Source organism: Salmo salar, chromosome ssa18 (genome assembly GCF_905237065.1).
Source record: "Salmo salar chromosome ssa18, Ssal_v3.1, whole genome shotgun sequence".
Classification (NCBI taxonomy): Eukaryota; Metazoa; Chordata; class Actinopteri; order Salmoniformes; family Salmonidae; genus Salmo; species Salmo salar.
In genome coordinates, this window is record NC_059459.1 from 12,163,821 (window position 1) to 12,191,136 (window position 27,316).

General features: G+C 42.9%; 1 protein-coding gene across 1 annotated transcript in view; it reads right to left on the minus strand.

Moving 5' to 3' along the window:
* Positions 1-2,888: 2,888 nt before the first annotated feature.
* pkdcca (protein kinase domain containing, cytoplasmic a) overlaps positions 2,889-27,316 on the minus strand; it is a 34,728-nt gene continuing 10,300 nt past the window's right edge. Inside the window, exons 2-7 of the mRNA XM_045700756.1 lie at positions 22,583-22,705; positions 18,538-18,812; positions 18,012-18,091; positions 16,250-16,357; positions 5,204-5,377; positions 2,889-4,684 (exon numbers count right to left, since the gene is read on the minus strand). Of these exons, the coding sequence (XP_045556712.1) occupies positions 4,599-4,684; positions 5,204-5,377; positions 16,250-16,357; positions 18,012-18,091; positions 18,538-18,812; positions 22,583-22,705 (846 nt within the window). The 3' untranslated portion in view covers positions 2,889-4,598. The remainder of the gene's footprint in view (positions 4,685-5,203; positions 5,378-16,249; positions 16,358-18,011; positions 18,092-18,537; positions 18,813-22,582; positions 22,706-27,316) is intronic.

A 27,316-nucleotide genomic window follows, 5' to 3' on the forward strand; every position in this document is an offset into this window, starting at 1 on the left:
CACACACACACACACACACACACACACACACACACACACACACACACACACACACACACACACACACACACACACACACACACACACACACACACACACACACACGAACAGGCCCTCCCTACATGCACACTTCATGAAGAGTTGGGAGGAGTAAACCAAAGAGTGTGTTCTCTTCATTAAGATGTTGTTTTCTTTCCTGGGTGCTTGAAGGGCCCCTTCAGGACTTCCATTGGGGGCCCTTAGCCCCACAACCAGGCCCCCACTCCCCCACTCCCCCAGCCCCCTGGCTCTGTGCAGCTCTTTAAGCCAGTGACCCAGAACCGGTCCAGATGGGCTGCAGGCCCATGCCAGCTTCAAGGGCCTCTTTAACTCGCACTCCGTCCAAATAGTTCCATGATTGTAAAATGATGTTTATTCTCAAAACACACACACTCTCTCTTACTCCTTTTTTTGCAGACTTTTTCCTTTGCATTATTCCCTCTTGCATTTTTCCCTCTCTAGAGGTGAAGAATGAGAAACCCATCTCCATGTGTTTGTGTGGTTTTTCTTCTTTTCACAATGGGGCCAGTACTTTGGGGTGATTCCAGAGAAATGTGTCCTCAATCATTTCATCAGTTGACAGGTACATCAGATGGGATGGGCATTCACTAGGCCAATCAACACCATCACAGGCTGTACTGTACCCCTACAGTAATAATCTGTACTGTTTACTAATCCATTATCTATCATCTATATACAGTGCATTTGGAAAGTGCTCAGACCCCTTGACTTTTTCCACATTTTGTTACGTTACAGCTTTATTCTAAAATGGATTAAATTGTTGTTTTTTCCCCTTCATCAACCTACAAACAATACCCCATAATGACAAAGCAAAAACAGGTTTTTAGAAATGTTTGCAAATGTAAAAAAAAGTATTCGAATTAAATATCACATTTACGTAAGTATTCAGGCCCTTTACTCAGTACTTTGTTGAAGCACCTTTGGCAGTGACTACAGCCTCGAGTCTTCTTGGGTATGGCACTACAAGCTTGGCACATCTGTATTTGGGGAGTTTATCCCATTCTTCTCTGCAGATCCTCTCAAGCTCTGTCAGGTTGGATGGGGAGCGTTGCTGCACAGCTATTTTCAGTTCTCTCCAGAGATGTTCGATCGGGTTCAAGTCAGGGCCACTCAACGACATTCAGAGACTTGTCCCGAAGCCACTCCTGCGTTGTCTTGGCTGTGTGCTTAGGGTCTTTGTCCTGCTGGAAGGTGAACCTTCATCCCAGTATCAGGTCCTGAGCACTCTGGAGCAGGTTTTCATTAAGGATCTCTTTGTAATTTGCTCCGTTCATCTTTCCCTCGATCCTGACTAGTCTCTCAATCCCTGCCACTGAAAAACACCCCCCACAGCATGATGCTGCCACCGCCATGCTTCACCGTAGGGATGGTGCCAGGTTTCCTCCAGACGTGATGCTTGGCATTCAGGCCAAAGAGTTCAATCTTGGTTTCATCAGACCAGACAATCTTGTTTTTCATGGTCTGATTCCTTTAGGTGCCTTTTAGCAATCTCCAAGCGGGCTGTCATGAGCCTTTTACTGAGGAGTGGCTTCTGTCTGGCACCTCTACAATAAAGGCCTGATTGGTGGAGTGCTGCAGAGATGGCTGTCCTTCTGGAAGGTTCTCCCATCTCCACAGAGGAACTCTGGAGCTCTGTCAGAGTGACCATCGGGTTCTTGGTCACCTCCTTGACCAAGGCCCTTCTTCCTCGATTGCTCAGTTTGGCCGGGAAGCCAGCACTAGGAAGAGTCTTGGTGGTTCCAAACTTCTTCCATTTAAGAATGATGGAGGCCACTGTGTTCTTGGGGACCTTCAATGTTGCAGAAATGTTTTGGTACCCTTCCCCAGATCTGCGCCTCGACACAATCCTGTCTCGGAGCTCTACGGACAATTACTTTGACCTCATGGGTTGGTTTTTGCTCTGACATGCACTGTCAACTGTGGGACCTTATATAGACAGGTGTGTGCCTTTCCTAATCATGTCCAATCTATTGAATTTACCACAGGTGAACTCCAATCAAGTTGTAGAAGCATCTCAAGGATGATCAATGGAAACAGGATGCACCTGAACTCAATTTCGAGTCTCATAGCAAAGGTTCTGAATACTGTAAATAAGGTATTTCAGTTTTCCATTTTTTATAACTAAAAAAGTTTTTGCTTTGTCATTATGGGGTATTGTGTGTAGATTGATGAGGGGGAAATCTATTTAATCAATTTTTAGATAAGAATGTAACGTGACAAAATGTTTTCCAAATGCACTGTATATACTACATAGGGTTTTTCTGTAATTAAATAAGAATATCTGTAACTCAAATAATCACTGACACACACACAGAGACACACACACACACACACACACACACACACACACACACACACACACACACACACACACACACACACAGAGACACACACACACACACACACACAGAGAGAGAGAACACACACACACACACAGAGACACACACACACACACACACACAGAGAGACACACACACACACACAGAGACACACACACACACACACACAGAGAGAAAGACAGAGAGACACACACACACAGAGACACACACACACACACAGAGAGAGAAAGACAGAGAGACACACACACAGAGACACACACACACACACAGAGAGAGAAAGACAGAGAGACACACACACACACACAGAGACACACACACACACACACACACAGAGAGAGAGAAAGACAGAGAGACACACACACACACAGAGAGAGAGAAAGACAGAGAGACACACACACACACACAGAGAGAGAGAAAGACAGAGAGACACACACACACACACATACACAGAGAGAGAGACAGAGAGACACACAGAGACACACACACGTCTCATTTGCCACAAGTTTTGTATTTTTCCATATAAAAATAGCCATCTCATCATTATCATCATTATATACATCAATGAACAGCCTACACAGTGTTAAAGCTTTTGTAGAATTCACTTTTGGTAATTTTTTTCTCACAATGTTCTGCTTTCACTGAAAGCAAGAGCTCTTTTAATACTTGTCTGATTATTTATCTAAAGGTTCATGTCACATTTCCTTAGGAAATTAGAATAGATGGAGATTACTTCCTGCTGTGTTTGCTCTAAACCCAGGGTCATATTCATTAGGGCAAACCATTGCAAAGCATTTTGCAACAGAAAACGAAAATGAGAATGTCTTATTGGACAAGTTTAGTCCCTTTTCTTCCGTTTGGTGCCTAATGAACGCGACCCAGGAGTGGGACAGGAGCCAACACACACTGTCCTCAATAAATACAACATGATCAAAAAAGTGACCCTCGCAAGGAGGTCACTACACTACATTACATTTGGTCAACATGCAAAATCAGCAATGACACAATATTCTAAATAAGTCTGTGATTTTCCCATACGAGAACAATTTCTTTGTTTTCATCAACATAGGATTGAAATAAAAGATATTTGATCTGATAACTCAGCTGTTACAATCCTCTGTTCTATAAGAACAGATTCTTCAGCCACTAAGACGTGGAAATCAATCACTTGTTGAGTTGCTTTTTGAAAGCATAGAGAACCCCTGTTTGACTTCATCGAAAGTGCTGTCGATCTAACACAAGGCAGAGGAAGGGAAAGGAAATAGAGAAAGAGAGACAGGGTCAGGAAGGAGGGAGAAAGTCTTAGCAACGCTCAGCGTCAGAGAATAAAAAAACAAGAGCTTATTCACTGATTAAGACGTCACAGTAACACTGGGACATCAGTCCTTTGCCAATACCTTTGTTTCCACCTAGAATAAAGCCTGAACATTGCATGAAGACGTACTATTGAACTAGTCCTAGGGCTCGATTCAGTCTGTATCGCTAAAACGTCACATTGCACAAACGAAATGTAAAGGTCATTTCCGATTGAGCCAACATGGGCAGCTTTTACCGGGAATGCAATCTTCGCTCACGCGGGAACATTACCTTTAAATTTAAATCACGCTATAACACTGACCTTCAGTGATACAGATTGAACCCAACCCTAATTTGGACGTTTTTTCAGATATGTTTGTTGAGTACCTTTCCTATTGTTTGATGGTTGGCTGATGGTTCGTACTGAGGCCGCCTCGAAACCTTCCCAGAACAATGATTAAACACTCTACAGTACCAGAAGGAGATCCTTTTGACCAGATATGTGAAGGTAGTTTAGGGGGCACAGGAGGGGCATCTGTCCACAGGGATACATTCTCACCCCTCTCAGCTAGGAGGGTAACCTCAGCATACCCTGAGCTAAAAGCCTGCACAACTGAAAAAGAGTCACGTTTAAACATTGAATTCGAGGACAGATCATCAACATCTATGTTACGATAAATGTTCTCCTTGAGTTATTATTGCACTTCAGCAGGAGCTGGTTTGGTTTAGCCTTCTTTACGGCCCGTGGAGGTTCATACTGGAGGGTGTGGTCTAGGATCCATCTTACCCTCCCTCTGTCTGACCCATCCAATGGGGTGGCTCACTATGCCGTGAGGGCCCGCCCCAGGATCAGGTTAGCCAATCAGAGGAAGGTTTGGTAGTTAAGTCTGCTCCCTCTCCTTTGGTTCAGCTGCCCACTCTGACGTAGGTGACTCGTCCCTTGGCAGAGTTTAGACTGGCAGGGCCCGTCTTGAAGAATACAAGCTGGTGACCTGTAGACAGAGAAGAAGAAAAAAAGTAAACTCGTGAATAAAAAGTACAAAAGTAGGAGAGACCGTAAAGTTGAAGACATTATGTTAAATGAGCAGAATGTACCCTAGCACGTGCTTCCCTTCTACAATGTATTATTGGTTAATTGCATGAATGCGATGACAATCGTACAATGCCAGAGATGTACAAAAAATGGAAAAAGACTGAAAAGAAAGAACTGCGGTGAGAGATATACTGTATGACAGGGGAGGAGAGGATGAAGAGTGAAGAGAATTAATGTGAAAGTGCTGGCCTGTTTCAATAACGATTAGTGATTGCCATGCTGATGTGCTCCCTTCAGACTGCTCTCCAATTAAGTTTGTGTGTGTGTGTGTGTGTGTGTGTGTGTGTGTGTGTGTGTGTGTGTGTGTGTGTGTGTGTGTGTGTGTGTGTGTGTGTGTGTGTGTGTGTGTGTGTGTGTGTGTGTGTTTGTACAATACAATGATAACACTGTGGCGTGAACACATTCATTTAACTCTTACCTGTCCAGGTTGTCTGATTGGTCAGTACAAATGCTCGGCACTGGGCGTGGCTCTCACATACACCAATAGCCTCTGTGATGCTGTAGACTGACAGCAGACATCCATCGTGCTGATAGGATGGCCAGCAGCGGTAGTTCTCCCCAGGAATAGAGGCATCCACTACACGCTTATAGTCTGGAGAGGAGAAGGAATTTAGTTAGCAAGGAAGGGGTGTGTGTGTGTGTGTGTGTGTGTGTGTGTGTGTGTGTGTGTGTGTGTGTGTCTGTCACTGGCAGGGTGTAGATGCACTGAGGGTCCTGCACGCGTGTAATGAGGTAGGTCATTGTGTGAGCGTGGGGGCTCTGTTTTGTCTGTCTGTCAGAGGGAGTGTCATGGAGCTATTGAGGAGTGAGAGGCTGACATGTCTTCTGTGATCCTCGACGCCACCCTCCCACCACACACACACACACACACACACACACACACACACACACACACACACACACACACACACACACACACACACACACACACACACACACTCCCCTTCTCCTCTCTCACCCTCCCTTTGCCCCACTAACTGTGACACACATTGTAAAGGCCGCTTTTCTACAATGGTTGCCACGGCAACCGCGACACTGAATTCAGGAGTGACAGAGAGAGCAGAAGAGAGAGAGGGGGGAGAGAGTGATACTAAAGGGAGAGTGATGTGAAGGGCCCAGGAATGAGGACCACACTAGAATACCTCTACAATTCTTTCTCTTCTCTCTATTTGTCTTCTCTGTTTTAATCATTCTAATCCTAAATCTTAAATGGGACCACTTTTAAATATGATTATAAATACTGTATATATATTTTTTTTACCTTTATTTAACTAGGCAAGTCAGTTAAGAACAAATTATTATTTACAATGACGGCCTTTTGTAGTGACGCCTCTAATACTGCTATGCAGTGCCTTAGACCGCTGCGTTACTCAGGATCCCTAAAATAGAAAAGGGCGATTGATTTAAAACATACAAATCAAATGAGATTAAATTTCGATGTAATACATGTGTAGACCTGAGCAGTTGCAATTTAAATGTACATTTACCATGGCAATATAGTAACATAACTTTCATCAAATTGTATAATAGAGTGAATGAAAAAAATATCAAGATTGTTTTAACCAGATTCAGAGTTCCCCTGAGGATCCACTAACAATATACAGTTGAAGTTGGAAGTTTACATACACCTTAGCCAAATACATTTAAACTCAGTTTTTCACAGTTCCTGACATTTAATCCAAGTAAAAGTTCCCTGTCTTAGGTCAGTTAGGATCACCACTTTATTTTAAGAATGTGAAATGTCAGAATAATTGTAGAGAGAATGATTTATTTCAGCTTTTATTTCTTTCATCACATTCCCAGTGGGTCAGAAGTTTACATACACTCAATTGGTATTTGGTAGCATTGCCTTTAAATTGTTTAACTTGGGTCAAACATTTCGGGTAGCCTTCCACAAGCTTCCCACAATAAGTTGGGTGAATTTTGGCCCATTCCTCCTGACAGAGCTGGTGTAACTGAGTCAGGTTTCTAGGCCTCCTTGCACACACACGCTTTTTCAGTTCTGCCCACAAATGTTCTATAGGACTGAGGTCAGGGCTTTGTGATGGCCACTCCAATACCTTGACTTTGTTGTCCTTAAGTCATTTTGACACAACTTTGGAAGTATGGTGTGGGGTCATTGTCCATTTGGAAGACCCATTTGCGACCAAGCTTTAACTTCCTGACTGATGTTTTGAGATGTTGCTTCAATATAGCCACATAATTTCCCCCCCTCATGATGCCATCTATTTTGTGAAGTGCACCAGTCCCTCCTGCAGCAAAGCACCCCCACAACATGATGCTGCCACTCCCGTGCTTCACGGTTGGGATGGTGTTCTTCGGCTTGCAAGCCTCCCCCTTTTTCCTCCAAACATAATGATGGACATTATGGCCAAAGACCAGAGGACATTTCTCCAAAAAGTAAGATCTTTGTCTCTATGTGCAGTTGCAAACCGTAGTTTGCCGTTTTTATGGCGGTTTTGGAGCAGTGTCTTCTTCCTTGCTGAGTGGCCTTTCAGGTTATCTCGATATAGGACTTGTTTTACTGTGGATATAGATACTTTTGTACCTGTTTCCTCCAGCATCTTCACAAGGTCTTTTGCTGTTGTTCTGAGATTGATTTGTACTTTTTGCACCAAAGTACGTTCATCTCTAGGAGACGGAACACGTTTCCTTCCTGAGCGGTATGACGGCTGCGTGGTCCCATGGTGTTTATATTTGCGTACTATTGTTTGTACAGATGAATGTGGTACCTTCAGGCATTTGGAAATTGCTCCCAAGGATGAACCAGACTTGTGGAGGTCTACACATTTTTTTTTAGGTCTTGGCTGATTTCTTTTGATTTTCCCATGATGTCAAGCAAAGAGGCACTGAGTTTGAAGGTAGGTCTTGAAATACATCCACAGGTACATCTCCAATTGACTCAAATTATGTCAATTAGCCTAACAGAAGCTTCTAAAGCCATGACATAATTTTCTGGAATTTTCCAAGCTCTTTAAAGGCCAGTGTGTGTAAATTTCTGACCCACTGGAATTGTGATACAGTGATTTATAAGTGAAATAATCTGTCTGTAAACAATTGTTGGAAAAATTACTTGTGTCATGCACAAAGTAGATGCCCTAACCGACTTGCCAAAACTATAGTTTGTTAACAACAAATTTGTGGAGTGGTTGAAAAACGAGTTTTAATGACTCCAACCTTCGTGTAGGTAAACTTCCGACTTCAACTGTAAGTTTGTCGAAGAACAATAAATAAAAGCAAAAACATCAATCTAAAATACGAAACAAATGAACAGTCACTAGAATTAAATAGTTTTCCTTTGCCAAGGCCCATATCAAACTACTGCTGGTAGCCAACTGTTAATAGCTGTATGTTGTACAAATTCAAAGTATTTTTCTCTATTAGAATAGCCTGTTTTGTGTCCTGGGTTTTATGCTCAGTAGAGCAAGTCTTATTTCTCAGAGTGTTCTCGCGTGGAACAATAACTACATAGACATACTGTATAACCAGAATATATTACTGATTAAGCCCGGCCAGACATGGTTAGCTGGATCTGAGATGGAAAAGATAATATTGAGTGCATGGCTCCCTGTGGAACAGTCTTTGCAACTTAGATGCAACTAACCATATACAAGTATCAGTAAGTAGTTTGAATGATAAGACTTCAACAATGTATATGATGCCTTGGAATATGCACAGAACAACACAGTCATGCTCTGGATTTTAGTGTGCTAGGGTCTTATGTAGGATCTTAGTTTGAAAATAATCCTGCAGCAACAGTAAATGTGAATTATTATGTGGATTATATTAATGGACATTTTTGTAGGGGTTGATACATGTTTTTGTGAGGGAAAATCAAGTCTGAAATTTCTAAGGGGAAATTACAAACTTCAGAAGCCTTTTTAAACCTCAAATACACAACAAGTTTTAAATTCCCTGAAAGTTCTCCTGCGACAGGGTGATCAAATTAAGATCCGACATATGTAGCTTGATTGATGTGTGGCAATTGTCATTCTCACGAAGTTTAGTAAAATAAAACACAATTGTTCTGTGCTACTTTTTCTAGTGGTTAGAAACATTACTGACTATGATTACCGGCCATTGTTATGCTGATCTTTGGATGCTAATAGTGAGGTTTTCCTCTGTCTCATCCCAAATGGCTATGATTACACTGTGGTTCTAATGGCTAGAAACCACACTCTACACAGTCCAGTCAGCAGGATAGCCGTGTGTGTGTGCGTGTGTGTGCACGTGCATGTGTGTGTGAGTGCATGTGTGCGCGTGTGTGTGCTTGTATGTGTGTGCTTACATGCTTGTGCATGCATGTACAGTGCCTTGGGAAAGTATTCAGACCCCCTGACTTTTTCCACATTTTGTTACATTATAGCCTTATTCTAAAATTGATTAAATATTCATATTTTTTCAGCAATCTACACACAATACCACATAATGACAAAGCGAAAACAGGTTTTTAGACATTTTTGCAAATGTATTAAAAAGAAATAACATAAATACCAAATTTACATAAATATTCAGACCCTTTGCTATGAGACTCAGAATTGAGCTCAGGTGCATCCTGTTTCCATTGATCATCCTTGAGATGTTTATAAAAACTTGATTGGAGTCCACCTGAGGTAAATTCAATTGATTGGACACGATTTGGAAAGGCACACCTGTCTATATAAGGTCCCACAGTTGACAGTGCATGTCAGAGCAAAAACCAACCCATGAGGTCAAAGTAATTGTCCGTAGAGCTCCGGGACAGAATTGCGTTGAGGCACAGATCTGGGGAAGTGTACCAAAACATTTCTGTAGCATTGAAGGTCCCAAGAACACAGTGGCCTCCATCATTCTTAAATGGAAGAAGTTTGGAACCACCAAGACTCTTCCTAGAGCTGGCCGCCCGGCCAAACTGAGCAATCGGGGAGAAGGGCCTTGGTCAGGGAGGCTCACTCTGAAAGAACTCTAGAGAACCTTCCAGAAGGACAGCCATCTCTGTAGCACTCCACCAATCAGGCCTTTATGGCCTTTATGGTAGAGTGGCCAGACGGAAGCCGCTCCTCAGTAAAAGGCACATGACAGCCCGCGTGGAGTGTGCCAAAGGTCACATAAAGACTCTCAGACCATGAGAAACAAGATTCTCTGGTCTGATGAAACAAAGATGGATCTCTTTGGCCGGAATGCCAAGCATCACGTCTGGAGGAAACTTGGCACCATCCCTACGGCGATGCATGGTGGGGGCAGCATCATGCTGTGGGGATGTTTTTCAGCGGCAGGGACTGAGAGACTAGTCAGGATCGAGGGAAAGATTAACAGAGCAAAGTATCGAGAGATCCTTGATGAAAACCTGCTCCAGAGCGCTGAGGACAGACTGGGGCGATGGTTCACCTACCTACAGGACAATGACCCTAAACACACAGCCAAGACAACGCAGGAGACAAGTCTCTGAATGTCCTTGTGTGACCCGAAGTTGAACCCGATCGAACATCTCTGTAGAGACCTGAAAATATCTGTGCATCAACTCCTCATCCAACCTAACAGAGCTTGAGAGGATCTGCAGAGAAGAATGAGAGAAACTACCCAAATACAGGTGTGCCAAGCTTGTGGCGTCATACCCAAGAAGAATCCATGCTGTAATCGCTGCCAAAGGTGCTTGAACAAAGTACTGAGTGAAGGGTCTGAATACTTATGGAAATGTGAAATTTCAGTTTTTTTGTTTAATAAATTAGGAAGAAAAAAAACTGTGTGCTTTGTCATTTTGGGGTATTGTGTGTAGATTGATGAGGGAAAAAAACAATTTAATACATTTTAGAATAAAGCTGTAACGTAACAAAATGTGAAAAAGGTCAAGGGTGTTTGAATACTTTCCCGAAGGCACTGTATGTGTATGATAATTAATGTATATATGTGTGTACTGGTTAGTATGGCTCCATGTATCAGCAAATAAATCACTATTTCAATAACCTATAGGTTTTGATTTTAACTGAGACAGCATTCATGCTGTACATGAAGCAGTTTGAGCATCTGTACTTCCCCTACACAATCAGGATCCACTTTTCCTATCTTCTGTGGGTTTAACTAAGCTTCACAGGACTGTGACAATGGGCCTAATGAGAAGGGCAGCTTCAAAGCAAGTCCCCCCGCTCCTTTAAAGCCTCCCAGCCTATGAAGCATGAATCATTGAGTCCAGCTTTCTCTTTCTTTCACTTTCTCTCTCCCGTTAGCTACTATGTTTCTCTACTACTCTTCTTTTTTTTTTAAGTGTCATGCCTGGCTGGACCAGGAGTACTCCTGGAGATTTACAGGGAGGGTTTACACGCCTGTTTGAAGTCGAGGAAGAAAGATGGCCTTTAAATGGAGGGGGGGGGGGGACAGTATGTCTCTCCGGACAACCTGTCCGCGATTTATTATGTGGAGGTACACATACGCGCACACATACACACACACACACACACACACACACACACACACACACACACACACACACACACACACACACACACATACGCGCACACACACACACACACACACACACACACACACACACACACACACACACACACACACACACACACACACACACACACACACACACACACACACACACACACACACACACACACACACACACACACACACACACAAGCTGGCCCCCTGCATGCGTGGCAGCAGACAATCAATAACTACAACTATCGTTCACTTTATGTCCATAATTAAAGCTTAACGTAGCTCTCGCTTTCTGCAAATGCAGGACTTAAAAGCTCCAGGAATGGCATGACAGGGAGAGGGAAGGGGAGGGATAGAGGAATGAAGGGAAGGAGGGTGCAAGGAAGTAGGCATGTCCCTGTGTGTAATTGCAGAAAAATCACATGATGCAAGGCCACATTCCACAGGGAAGCCCTGCATGGGCGAACACTTCCCCAGCTAACACATAACGTTCTGAGAACCATATGTTTCTTAGAGCTTGGTGAGAGTGTGGTTGTCCTATGGTTAGTTTGTATACATCTAGGGCTGTGGCGGTCACGAAATTTCATCAGCTGGTGATTGTCAAGCAAATAACTGTCAGTCTCATGGTAATTTACCGTTAATTAACATATACACATTTAGCACCTCCTGGCTTCCACCTCAAGCCACTGATGCAGACCTTTCGAACATCTACATTTTAGAAAGTCTAATAAATCCATGTAATGTAGCCTACACCTTCATAATAAATCCATTATTTATTTTAGACAGATCTAAAGAAACATGATATGAAGAAAATATAGTATATTTCAGAAGAACAGAATAAGATACTGTGAGTTGTCCTTATGTTAGGTCCTGATCTGGCTATGCCATATGGCTGTGGGCTACACTAGTTAATTTAGTAGACAAGATTTGCTTAGAATTCCGTGGCTTTATTTAATATTATTTTATAGTATGAAGAATACAATTTAACAAAGCTGAATAAAATAGAAAGGATATTTTCTCCAAACAATTTGAGGGAGTGCGCACATGTGGCTATTCTGTGTTGAGCGGTTAAAAAATAAATAGGTATTCCAATATGCTTAATTTAGAGTTATTAATGTAACTTTAGTTGTTTTACAAACGTTGGGCTATATGTTTTGATTTTTAATACATTGTAAGGCTGCATGATGACATTCTAATGACGATTTGAAAAAAGTCACTTGAAAGGCATGAGCTCTGCTTAGTTTTTTGCGCCAACTGTACACACTTCATCAGTCTCTCATTCACATTTTGAGAATTTCCCGGTGGCATCCCCTTTGTGTGGCCGTAATGCACCCCAAAAAAAATCCATGCCTTTTGCAGCCCTTCTCCCTGAGAGTTGCCCCGAAGCACCTCTCACTCACATGGCTCCCCATCACGTGTACAGGTCTTTCTCACAGGCTACAAGTGAAGATAGACACATCGGGAATGCAACTGCGCGCATCCTTATCCAATTCCGAGGTGCATATTGAAGATATTGGAAGAACTGTCCACATTTACTTTTCGTCAGCCAACAAGATGATTAGGCCTAACGAACAGCAAAAGCACTAGCCTATGTCAATCTACTATCCCCCATAGTACAAAGGTTGACCTATTCTGTGGGAGAAATAAATATTCCAAACATACTCTGGGACAGTTGTGGGATGCAATACATCCCAAATTAATACAACCACTAGCATCAAAAACCTTTTTCAAGCAATGAGGCTGACGCAACAGATCAGAACGTTTAGCTTAAAATGTTGATAAACTATTAGGCTATTTATTCACATTATAAGCACAAACACAAGGGAGTAGGCTATAAGCGTGAAAACACCATTATCAAAAGTGACTATAAATGTGATTATGCATGTAATGTTTTTATTATAAAGGTGCATTTTTAAGGTGAAAATGATCTTCCCCAAACTTGAAACTCACACGCTGCTTATGTATGCCAGTTAAGCTCTACACCGTTTGTAAAGCAGATTAATGTGCTTAATTTTAAGAAGTTATTTGGCCACTTTAGTTGTGGTACAAACCTTATCAAAACATATAGGCCTATGGTCTAGGCTACATGAGGTGTGCGGCTATGATCCAATAAAGTCACAAAAAAAAGGCATAGTTTCTTGCCTTACGCTGGACATCATTCACAAGTGATAATATATCATTCACAAGTGATAGGCTAATATTGTCATCCATCAGACTATTCTTGTCTTTACATATACTAAATAATAGATTTAGAACGGACCATTATCATGCACCTGTTTCGAAACAGGGGCAGGGGAAAAAAATACATGTAATCTCTGCACTTAAATAGCGAACGGAGGACGCTTTCCCATGGTTTATTTTCATGCCAGCCAGGTAGGCTATACTCCTGTTGTAAAGAGAAGCAATGTGCTTAATATTAGGAAAGTTGAGAAATAAATATAGTAGGCCTAGCGTATAGAAAGCTGATGGAATCCTCCTATTTTTAATAGAGGCCATCAACTGTTTTCTTGCGCAATTGCATAACCTATAGAAATGTTGCGCAACATGAGCTCATGGGCTCTCATGAAGTGTTTGATTAGATTTCCGATTACATTTGCATTGATGTCAAAGTGATTAGAGAGTGCTGAGTGCCAGGCAGTTAGCAAGTTTGGTAGGCTACTAATGACCAGCAGCAGCATCAGAGCTTGGAGAAGCCTAATTACCGTGACTAAACGGTCACGTAGAATTTGACTGCCTTCAGGTGTAGCAGTGATACGGTCACCGCAACAGCCCTACATACAACTTTCCCACAACTTTCTGGGAATGGTGCAGGATAGTTGCTTGGCTTTGGAACATTCTCAGTTTCTCTGTATTTCATTACTTTAACAGAACTTTTCCTAAAGGTTCTAGGAATGTTCTCCAACTGGTTTGGCATTGGGAATGTTCTCAAATAGTTCAGAGAATGTTAAGAAACAACATTCCTCTGTGGGAATTTCAGTTCTTCAGCATAACGTTTCCTACAGGTTCCCTCATGGTTCTATTCAAAGTCATGCTCTCAAATTGTTACAAGAACGTTAAGAAGCAACGTTCTTCTGTGGGAATGTCAGTACTTCAGCATAACGTTTTCCTACAGGTTTCCTCATGGTTCTATTTAAATTCATGTTCTGAGAAAATACACAAATGTCCATAAAAACCAAAAGGAAACATGAGTAACTTTCAGAAAACGTGCTATGCGTGTTATTTAAAAAAATAAACTTACTTTCTCCATCTTGTTAGGGGTGTTCAAGTGTGTCGGCCACACCTGATCTTAATGAGCGCTTGTTTCATTTGAAATGGGGTATGTTTGAATAGACTAAAATGAACAGCGTAAAATCATGGCATGCTAGCTCCATCCTGGTGGCGCAGTGTACTAATTACATGGATAGAGAACAGAAGATTATAGGTTTGACTCTCACTGATGTCATGTAAAAATAAAAATGTGTTTGCATGATGCCTAAGGAAATTAATTTCTATGTGTCCTATCTGTGAGTTCAAAAAAGTTAACCCAGAATAAGCTATCAGTTCAAGGAAGTTATTAAAAAACCTCCAAATAACCTAGAATTAAGTTTTCAGAGCGTTAATAAAACCTCACAGGAAAACGTTCAAGGAACCAGAGTAAAACATTCTCAGAACCTCCTGGCAACCTAAAAATAACGTTCCCAGAAAAGGCAAAATTGTCACTTCTGTTCTCAGAACGTTTTAAAAACATTCCGTTTTATCGGTCAGTAAATTAATGGCTTTGTCCTCACAACCAATGTGAAACCAAAAGCATACGTTCCCCCAACTTCCAAGGAACCAAATGTGATAGCTGGGTAGCCACTGAGAAAGACCCTACCAGTGTTCCTGTGTAATAGTTATAGTCAGAGTGAGAGAAACCACAGCACTTTTGTTCCGTGTCAGTGAGAGAGGAGCTCAAGGTGGGGACTGGGGAGTGAGAGGCCTACTGGAGCAGCAGTCTCTTTGTGAATAGCTAAGCAGACCCAGTTGTGTTCGGCCCTTGGGCTGCGAGCACTCGTCAGTCAACAACTGTCTGAATCTGCTTTACACTGCCAATGGAGGGAGGCGATTCGACACGAAGGAAGGGAGAGAAAAAGAACATTTGAAAGTAAATGAAGAAGAGCAAGGGACACCAAGTGAACATTAGAAAGTGAAAGCTGACGCCTCCAGATAGAGGAATGGAGAAAGGTGAAAGGATAGAGAAGGAAAGCTTTCGAACATACAGTAAATGAGAACTGAGCGGGAGAGAGGGAGAGCTCACTGAGTCTAACCCCCCCCCAAATGCACCCTGGGATTAGCAGAGCTGTGAGTCTCTCCCATCCCTCACTGAGTTCCCTCCCGTTATATGAAGTGTAATCTTTTTAATCTCATTCCATTTGTCCGGAGCATATCTGATCAGACCCCTCTATCTCTCCTTACTTCACCCCCTGGGCCTCTAGGTGTACTCACCTACACACACACACACACACACACACACACACACACACACACACACACACACACACACACACACACACACACACACACACACACACACACACACACACACACACACACACCAGCCCCTCTAAGGGCAGTCCATATATGGCCATCTTTATGGGCCCTCCAGTCTGTTATGTGGCGGTTCCAACCCCAGACTTAGGCATTAGTGTGTCAGTCGAGGAGATAAAAGCCAGTAGCCCAGACATATAGCCAACTGAAAGGGGTAGTCCAGGACACAGAAAGTCCAGGGGAGACAGCCAGTTATGTAACTATATTACCGTATGAGCTGATATCTAGCACAGTGTGTGTAGGATTCACTGCTGGGTTTAATTACATTAGACTGTTATCTTACACAGGAATGCATGGGAACAGAGGAATGATGTACTGGATCTGCTGTGGTATGACAGTGTGTATGCGTGTGTGCCTGTGCGTGTGTGTGCGTGTGTGTGTGTGTATGCGGGTGGGGGTGGGGGTGTATGTGCATGCGTGCACGTGTGTGTGTGTACTGTATGTATGTATTTGTGTTTGCATGCATATGTACCTGCTCTGTGCGTCTGTGTGCTGTTCTGTAGGTAAAATCCATTTCTGTACAGGTGCAACACTTCCTCCAACTGAAGTAGTGTCTCATCTATCCCCCATATCAGCTCTCCTGAAACCAACGCAGGAAGAAACATTCAGATAGTGCAACACAGTTTAAACTCTACACCTTCAAACAAAATTCCACAAGACAAGGTTAGGGCTCATTGTTATACAGACATTAAAGCATACAATTGAACCAAAAAAATGGTTTAAACTAGGGTGCAATAGCACAAACAAAACAGGCACAGCTCAGTCTTTGAACGTCAAGGGACATGGGGCAGTGCCTGTGTTGGCTATTCTTATAGCAGGGGTTCTTAAAGTGGGGTCTGCGGAGGTACTGCAGGGGGTCCGCAGCCAGATCAGAAATATTTAAAAAAGAAAATTACTACTAACAACAACAGATTAAACCAATTTTGGAATTGGTTTAAAGGGTGTAATACAAGACAATATAATGTCATATTAATCTAAAATGTATGTTCTTAACCCTGGGCAACATGGGCCTGGGAAGCTCACAGGGATATTGGTGTCCACACCAATTATGCACTCAAAACTTTGTGAATTCCTCCCAAAAAATGTTTTTTTTCATAATGCAGTGTAATTTAAGGTTTAAATAAAACTGAAATGTTTTCACTCTGCCTTATGGCAAAATGTGTAGAATTGCAGCATATTAGCTTTCAAGCTGCAACAACAAAAAAATCTCTCTACCCCATGACAAAATGTGTAGAATTGCAGGACATTTGCTTCAAAACTGAAAAATGATCTCTCCGATGCCAAGAGGCGTGCCTTTTAATTGTTCCTTCCCGTAGCTCGAGACTTGGTTCATCAGGCCACGGACTCCCAAAGTCATAGTAAAGTCTTAGTAAAAATCATTTTATGCACAAAAGAAAAATCTCACTCGAGTTTTGTTCTAATTATGAGGTGGTCCCTGATGAATTGGCTATCACAAAAGCAGTCTCTGGCCCCAAAATGTTTGAGAACCCCTGCCTTAAAGGAAAAGCTGCTCAGAGGTCGTGAAGCTGTCTATCTGATAGGCTGACTGGGAGAGATAGGATCACCTGACTCATTCCCCAGTTCGCGCACACACTCACAAACACACAGATGCATGCACACACACGTGCACGCAGACAGAGACACACACCGCCCGCCCACGCGGCCTGCGCCTTCACGGCCTGTTGTGTCCCAGAAAAACAGATCTCAAACAACCGGCTGACATACCATTAACCTGAGGATAAGCCAGATAAGGAGGAGGGAGGGGAGAATGGAAGAGGGAAGGGTAGAGAGAGGGGGAAGCAAAGAGAACGGGAGAGAGAGATAAAGAGAGGGCAGGGTGGATAGAAGGGGATCCAGCTGAAGCAGATAACGTAGAGAGCACTGAGGCAGACTAGGTATACTGGTAGCTAAAGTGGCTTAATCCCTAAACCAAACAGGAACTAGTGAGAACTAGAAAGAGAGAGAGAACAAACACCCACCAGGCACAAACGGGTTGAATCAAGGTTGTTTCCACATCATTTCAACAACAACAAAAAGTGTGATCACGTTGAATCAATGTGGAAAACTGATTGGATTTGCAAAAAGTCATCAATGTATGGGAATTTCAGGATTTGGGGTATTTCTTTCACCCCCTCCAATGACGTGGTTCAAAGTTCACGTTAGTTGACAACTCAATGAAGTGTATATACAAAAAATGTAAGTTGAACTGACGTCTGTGCCCAGTGGGCACTCACCTGTGGAGTTAACTATCTTGTCCAGTAGGGGTCTTAGAGAGGGCGGGGCACTGTGAGGCAGCAGGTAGGTGAAAAAGAACCTGGAAATCAATGCAGTTTCAAACACCACAGCCAAGGTTCCTTAGACTCCAACAAATCCACCCCCACATTCTGAAAAAGGCATTTTTGTCCCCCCCCCCAGGTTTATAATTGGAATGTGATACAAAACGAGGCCCCGGTGTGCTTAAGGACCATGCAGACACCTCCGAGCGGTCAGGTAGGCTGTTTGGAGTGTTTACCCGACTAGATAATTATTTTTATTTTATGCGCCCCTGACTCTCATCATACGACGACGTAACTAATTCAGAGGAGGCTGGTGGCCGCTTAAATCGAAAGAGGCAGTCATTGTCATGGCTGAAACGCAATGAACCCAACCAATCCTCGGATTACTCCTTCCCCACCAGCCTTCGCTGAACTACTTGGATGATCCTCTAAAATGGCGGGGGTCTTGATTCTTCTGTCAAATGGCCAAACGTTTGCTCCTCACCTATATGCGTTGTAGAGATTGCGCTTCTCGTTGATGCCCAGGCAGCGGCCTCTGCTGCAGGGGAGGGTGAAGTTGCGGGCGGGAAACTCCATGACACAGTCTGAGGTGGAGGAGGGTGAGCAAGGGGCCTCCTCGGTGCTGGCGTCGTCCAGGTCGGTGACTTTGAGCTCGCCCGCCACCAAGACAAACTGGCGTGGTCTGAAGTCCAGCAGGGTGACAGAGCCTAGAGGAGAGTGGGCCAGGTAGTGGAGAAGACGTACCAGACTCAGACAGATCTACAGCAGAGAGAGAGGAGAGAGAGAGGAGAGAGAGACAGAAGAGATAAAGAGAGAGGGGGAGAGAGAGAAATCAAACGTTAACACACATTTACATCACGTCGTTTACAACCCATTCAACTCATCGTTTATGCAAGCAACTGCACTTTCTTTATGTGGTAATTCTCTAAATCCCTGAGAGGACCCTGTGTGTGTGTGTGTGTGTGTGTGTGTGTGTGTGTGTGTGTGTGTGTGTGTGTGTGTGTGTGTGTGTGTGTGTGTGTGTGTGTGTGTGTGTGTGTGTGTGTGTGTGTGTGTGTGTGTGTGTGTGTGTGTGTGTCCCTCTGTCATTGTGTGTGTCCAGGGGGCAAGGGTAAGGGCTGAGAGTAGCAAGAGGACATGTGAAAGGGGGACTTGAGACCTATAGAAGAGATACTATAAACCACACAGAGAGGGGGATTGAGACGGAGAGAGACAAAAGAGGTGAAGAGGATGAGCTGAACAGCTCATTTATTTTCAGGCGAGACAAAATCGTTTTTTAATGTACTGTGGATTATTAGTAAGTGGGAGAGGTCGGACTCAGAGCACTGAGGCGTGAAATAAGTCTCTTTCTTAACCTAGTGAAGGAAGAGTAGTGCTGGAGGGATGCAATACTATGTCACACTATGCTGAAATGCTGGGTCATGGTCCACATTTGAATGTGGGTCCTTCCCTGTGTACAATGATGAGGCTAAAGCTGGAATTTAATCAGACTAGTCATAGGATTGTTGCAGTGTCTTTGCTTACAAACTTCTCGTAGACTGCAATCTTCTTTTTTTAAATGATTGATTTGATTGATAGTCATAGGTTTTTTTAGTACCCAAAACTAATTTTGTTTGACCATGGTGAAAAGTACTACTGTGTATTTTAAATTCTACAAATACAGGTTTGATTGAATTCAGCCATTAGTTCATAATATTCATACATGTAAATGAGCCTGACCTGAAGGTTGACAGACTGCTGGGTGGGAGTGGTTGGTGAGGGAGGGGCTAAGGGGGACATGGGTGTGTCTGTCTCACTGACAGGGGCCGCAGGCCGAGGCCATCAAAGCCTTCATCAACGCTCACAGGAAATGGCTACAGACTTACGGTAAATGGAGCATTTGAAATTCAGTGGGTTTACAGCGGGCCTCCCTAGAGTCTATTAATGTCTCATGTGAATTGCAAAAAAGCTTCTTTTTTTTTTTCATTTTGCACTCCACATTTCAAGGGAAGGATCTTGGGTGAGAAGAGGGAAAGATACATGATAGTTATGTTGTGGGGAAACAAAGGAGCAACCAAAAACAGAACACACTGATGCCTCCACAAACACACACATCAAGATCCATAGACAGTATGTGGTGATACTCCAGTCAAATATTATTATTATATTAAAGCTGAAATGTCAGTTACAAATCTGTATTTCTCATTGAAAGCAAGTCTAAGAACAGGTAGATCTGTTCTATATGTGCTATTTCTACGCTTCCCATTCCATTTCTATGCGTCTTTAACTTTCTGTTTTGTACACCAGCTTCAAACAGCTGAAAATACAATATTTTGGGTTATTGAAAATATATTTCACAGCGGTTGAGATGGTACAATGATTCTCTACACTATAAATTGCTTGTTTTGTCACATAAATTGAAATGGGGCGAACTATTTAAATTTTTGCAACCAGGAAATGACGGAGCCATTTCCGCATATTGTACCTTTAAGTAAAAATATTTAAATGATCATCTCATTACATTTTTCTAACCTCATGCTCTGATATTGCATTACGGTAAAATCGAGTTACACAGACAAAAAAAAAACATTTTTTAAATGCATAGTTTCTCTCAAAGGTAGTCAAAGCTTTTTCCAACTGAGCCTCCTCACATCCAGTGAGTGAACCGCAAAGACATTAACAGAGCCATTTAGAGAAAAGCAACATTTTTATGTGCAAATGAAAGTTATTTGAATGCTGTTGCTATCCTACTTACAAAAAGGAACAAGCACGAGGAAGGAGTCTTAAAAAGCAGGTATTTCATGGTCGCTGTTTAAAAGGGGGAATTTATTTCACTTTTACTTCAGTGGCTTAGAAACATTTCTGGCTATCATTCAAGGCCCAAGAAATCAGTGGAAAGTTACCTCGATGTATTTACCAGAAGGCTGATGTATTTGATGTGTCTAACTGCACTATGGAGCTCTGAGAGGGAGACAGCTCTGACTTTGGTTAACCTTTTACTGCAGTGGGCTAAATCATTGTCACACAGAGTGTTTCTTGGTAGTCTTAAACAAATCTGCTTTGAAACAAAAGTATACACCTCACACACATGGTTATGGGCATAAAAAGAAGACACCTGTATCATGTCAGATATAGAGTTGAAATGTATGAGAAAAAAATGTTTGCATCCCAATATTACACTTTATATACATCACAGAAGACTGAACTATAACAAAACCGTTGACATAGAAACACTGGATTTTGGGCATTTAAAAAATATATATGTTTGTTAATTAGGAAATGATGAAAAAGATAAATAACATTCCAACCATGAGGCCACTAGGTCATTTGACTGCAGGAAAGGGCTAAAGTTCGCCTCTCCTCTACAAATACAGTGTTGATTAAGGGATGAAACAAATAATGCTTTAGGAGGTCATAGACTAGTGTGATGACATGTAGATGGGCGTAGTGTGTAGTGTTATAAATGACAGTGATGACACATCCAAGGACGTGTTGAGCCGTGCATGTGTCAATGGTTACACTGGGAACTCTACAACTAACTCCCCCATGCCCAGTTCCCAATCCACCCCTAGCCCCTACACCCTAGTCCCTACCCCCCAGGCACTTATTCAAATCTGAAAGGACTGGGTAGATGTAAATGATATGGAAGCCCAAGACACTTAAGGAAGCCCGATGTCTTTCAGAGGGCAAGGTAAAGCTAATAACACATTTTGCATATCTATCTGCATATCTATCCATTCTATGTTTTGTATATCTATCCATTCCTTTCAGATCCATAAGTGCCTACAGCTATACGATTTGGAATTTGACAAACAATCTCAACTGAACTTTCCCGCCCCGTATTCATCACTACACTTTTCCGTTGAAGGAAGTCTCTCAGTAGAAGAGCTGCCTGTCTCAGGAAATCTCCTCCGGTGTTGCCAGCGAGGGAAGGAATAGAGGCAGAGAGCACTTGCTGGTGATTTCATGCACTGGAGCTCTTCCATCCTCTGTGCAGCAGGCGGGTGGACACTCCCAGGCCACAGGAAGCAATAGGGAATAATTAGAGTGTGGCGCTGTAGCGATAGTGATCGGCAGACCAGGCCGAGCAGCCCCAGCGGCCCAGTGGCACACAGGCCCATGCTGCTAAGCTAGGGAGGCAGGAAACTGGGCAGGCTCTGGAAATACCATCTGCTATACCAGTAGTGTCCCTATAAACCAAGTCAAGCCAGCCAATGCTACAGCCAATTCGCTCTGCACTCAGACAGCCTGTAATGGGTTTGAGTCACAGGAGGCTCAGTAAGGCCTTAGTATCGACTCATGCATGTGATCCACCCTCAGTCCCTCAGTAACCCCAACCAGCATTCAGCCTACTCTGCTGACTCAAACATTTTGCACTCTGTTCAGTGAGAGACAGAGAAGCACAAGAAGCTCACAAGAGAAGTGTTAATGTTAATGGTGCATTAGATGAAATACTGGTAGTGCTTTAAGTGAGGGTCTGTGTTTAAGTGAAGTGTGTGTGTGTGCGTGTGCGTGTGTGCACGTGCGTGTGCGCGCATTGTAACACTCACCCTGAAGCGTTCCTCCCAGGAGGTCTGCAGTAGTTGGATCATCTCCAGAGGACTACCGAGCTCTGTAATGGCTGTCACTGTGTCCTGGATGTCATTGCTGTCCTGGTAGCAGTAACCGTACAACTGGAGGGGGCCAAAGAGATACACTGGTTATTCATCTATACATACTGTCCATGGTATAAATCTGAGCGGTCAAATGCCAACAATCTCTATCAGAAGATGAACATTTTTGTATGTCAATTGCATGCATTCGGATTCCGAAAAGGCAATGACACACGAGATAGCTTTGGCACTGATGAATGTTTCTTTCGGTCGATTCCAGTTGTTTACTCTACTCTGTATTACCATGGCGACAGCCTCCTAGAGAATCTGGCTGGAACCTTTGCTTGCAGAAACATTTACATAAGGTGATTTGTGCCAGAAGAAGTAGTTTGAAATTAGAGGGCATGAAATTCAATCTAAAAGCTAAGCAACCGACCTCGCCGTCAAGCACACCACCAAACCAAATCAAGGGAAAACGTTGACTATGCAAAACAGAGAAGGTGGCATTGCGTGTTGTTGTTTTGGTTAATAAAATGCTTCACAAGTGAATGATGTGAGAATGTAGCGTGTCGAAGTGTAAAGTAAAGGGTTCATACACTTGGAGTCTGACTAATGTTTGTTGGCGGTTTCGGTGCATCTGTGAAGGGCAATGTGAAGAGCGATGCATAGACATTTATAGCAGTGGTGTGTGATAGGAAATGTGAGGTGCCCAGTGGGTGTCAACCCTGTGGGAGGAAAGGAAGGGCCTGTGGGCAAGGCTGCCAGAGTGCCACCTCACCCCACTCATGGGTGCTGCACGAGAAATACGTGGAGAAGACTTCACCCATGCCTTCTTTGCACTCGCACTTGTCTTTTCCTACCAGCACTAACTTTCCTGATAATGACTTTATTAAGGGAAAATGTACACTATGACTGTGATATGTAAATATGTAAAATGTAAATATGTGGTTGTCTCATCCTGGCTATCTTAAGGTGAGTCGCTCTGGATAAGAGCGTCTGCTAAATTACGAAAATGTAATGTAATGTAAGTGTACACTTCTGGAGCTTTATTCAGGCCTCCAGGATAAGTCCGATTCAATATTTTCCTTGTGCAGTGAGAATGCGTGTTCGAATTGAGTTTAGTTGAATGGGGTTGAGTTTTCTAGTTTTGCGGTCTCTTTATTTCTCTCTATAAATAGTGTTTTGTTGAGTACATGAATCCAAAGTGCATTTTTGCAGCAAAGATTTGCTATCTGAGATTAAATTCGCATTAATGACTATTATCGCCGCACGCCATCTCCCTCTGATTCAGAGAGGGGTTGGGTTAAATGCATTCAGTTGTGCAACTCCCTTCCCAGATTGTGTGTGTGCGCACCACATCTGCAGCCAGTGCTGAAGTTGTTGGTATCGTGCAGCAGAGGCATTCTTATGCCAACATGACTGCATCTGGGCAGTGTTGCTCCTCCGTGGCCGACTAGACTCATCGGCAGCTCAGCATGCCCTGAGTGAGATAGCAGCTGCACGCACGCTGGGGCAGTGTTTGTGTTGACTCTGAATGTGGTGCCATTTTGTCTGACTGGAGTTCAGAGGTCACTCGCCTCGGTAGTTTGCTAGCGTCTTTCTACTGAGAAAGGCATCACTGAAATATTTGAGGGAAGTGTTGTTGTTTTTTTTACTGTTCTATTGTGAGTTCAGGTTTTGATATGTCTAGTTTTTTTCTGGAAGAAGAGGTTTATCTATGTACATTGTTGGATGGGTGTATATGGAGCATGACAGAGTGTGGCTTACAGTGAAAAGGCTGAGAAACTGTGAGGTGAGGTAAGTATCAAAAGGCAGGTACGTTAGGAACAAAGCCTAGTACGCCAATCCCCTGGCAGTCATCCCCTTTCCTGGCCACAGGCAGGAGTGAGTCGGGATGGCACGGCTCGGCATGGCCTCACCAGGAACAGAGAGGGGACCAAGGGCCAGGGCCACAAACACACACCAGCCCAGGGACCAGATACACTCACACAGGCCATACACTGGGTTTTAACCCCACTGGCCAATTGGCTGTACACACAGGAAGTAAGTTGAAGGAAGGAAGGTCTCTCTGTTCTTACTAAACCGAATGTAGGGTAGTGGGAATGAACATTTCAACTGAGACAGTCGTATAGAGATATTATAGAGAAGTGAGAGATGAAGATGGACAAAGAGAAGGAATCCATGCAGGTTCTGCTTAAGGTGGGACTGGGTAGTGGTCAAAGTGAGACGTTTCAAGCAGCCAAGAGGGGGTGCTGCTGCTGGAACAGTTGCCCCGCTTGAGAAGCAGATGAAATAGTCGAGAACATATGCTATACGAGTCATAATATGCCAACACATCAGCGCTCCACAAAAGCATTTCTGTGTGGGACATTATTAATGTGTAAATAAACGCGGGGGCTGGCAGGGCAAGCCGAGCTGGCTGTTACCCCATTCACCACACTTTCTTTAACGAGGGCCTCCTGGTCCCTGATCAAACCGGCCCCGGGGCGGACATGTTTGTCCAGAGATGAAATCCCCAGCATCTGCCAGAGCCCAGAGCACACTGCTGCTATTCTGTTGGACAGGGTCACTGCAGGACTGAGTGTCAGGCAAACAAGAGTACCTCTATCATACGAATAGGATTCTCTCTGGATCTCTGCTATGGGCTGGTGGGGACTTACTATAAGCCCAGGTCAGGTAGTAAGCCCAATAAAAAAGTTGAGATTTTAATTTCACTCACAAATCATGTAATAAGGAACATACTTTTGATTATTATCATGTGGAATTCATCGAATCTATGTGTGAAGCGTATTCATGTAGAGTATACGGGTTTAACTTAGCGCTCCTGTGTGTGTGTGTGTGTGTGTGTGTGTGTGTGTGTGTGTGTGTGTGTGTGTGTGTGTGTGTGTGTGTGTGTGTGTGTGTGTGTGTGTGTGTGTGTGTGTGTGTGTGTGTAAGCCTGTGTGTAAGCCTGTGTGTAAGCCTGTGTGTGTGTGTTGCGTGTGTGTTGTGTGTGTATCGCATGACGTTAATGGTTGAATTTCTTACGCCTTGTTTTAATCAGAGACTTGGGCCAAGTGCCACTGGCAGAAAAACCTCTAATGTCATTTTTATTTTCCATCTGAATTGATCCTAGTACATTAAATGGATTTGAGACTTATAATGCATTAAATAAAGGAGGGTGAAATTGTAAAAACCATACGTTTGGGTAAATAAAGGGGTTTAAAAGTTTTGAGTTTTGATGATTAGACTCCGTTTATTACATTTTTCCCCTTATATAATTTGCATGACTTCATAGGGTTGAAAACACAGAGTTTGGGAGAAAGCGTTCAGGCAGCAAAGACGTATGGCTGCTAACTTAGGGACTGGACTGTGCGTTATTTATAATGAGGGATACCCGGAGAAAATCGGGCCTCAAATGAAAATGGATGGCCCACCCTTCAGTGAAATATATTTTTATCCGACCATCCCTGAACGCTTAAAAAAACAAAAAAACATAACGTGGATAGCAGAGAACATGCCTACCATTTACCTTCACTCCTAGGACAGATATGCAGTCTTAGAAACTGTTCTTCGTTTTGTAAGCATTTCATGGCAAAGTAGCCAGAAGGTTGTGGATTCGCAGACCACCGCGGACAAGAGTAGGGGTGAAAAGATATCCATTAAAATCTATCAACTTATTTGCGGTCAGAGAAAAAATGTCCTTATTTATATAAACACATTTCATTCCATTTTAGGTCATTTTACATGATTGGAGACAAGCATAACCTTTTTTTATACCACGACAGAGCATGACAACAAATGAGTGCATGCTGCAGCACTGGAGACGTTTTGATTTCTGTACAGGCTATTGTTTAAAAAAAAAAGAGAGGATAGTCTAAGTTTGGAACAGTGTTGAAGTCGTCTGCAAGCTGTAAAAATGTTGCGCAACAGAAGCGTTTACAACTGAAGTATATCTGATCGTCAGTGGTTGTTTACTACAGCTGCCGCATATGATCAGGATATGCATTTGGGAAACTATCACTGTGTTGACTGTGATTAGGGCCTGGGAATACAAGAGCAGCTGCTATGGTAAATGAACAAACTAGGCATGCATAGCTCACTGCATGATCCTCAAACCAATGACTGACCAAACTCTTGTTTCTAAAAGTGATTTCAAAGGCACTGTAGAATGACTGTACAGCCTAATAAGGCATTTTTTTCGTTTCATTATTATGTAATTCGAAGTAATTATCTTTTCAATGACATTTTAGGCAGCCTAAATGCGACATTTATAGGCATGTTGTTGAAGTGCGGTTGTTGATTTGTTGTTGAAATACTGAGCGCTCCTGTCGGCCTGTATCATGTCACAAATGCGTCACAATCGATTTCCTAAATTGCAGGCTATAGCCTTGAAATAATAACAATATAGTCTAAATAATAAAATGTTCATTCCTTCTTAGGCTACCTGGCTTGCTCCTGACTGATTTAGAGTTAGTGTGTTGTTTAATAGCCTGGTGAAATGTCGAACGTCAATTGATAGTGACAGAATAACACATGACTTCCAAAGCAAAGTGACATTTTTGTCTCCTCGGCTATAGAAGGTTGTAGTGCAGCCTCTGAATGTCATAGAGACAAACCAAAGACATCCCAAAAGATATTCCCCCAACATTTTATAGCTTGTTTCTAGTGTAAAGCATTGCGGACAAACGCGTTGTTTTAGATCGCTGTATA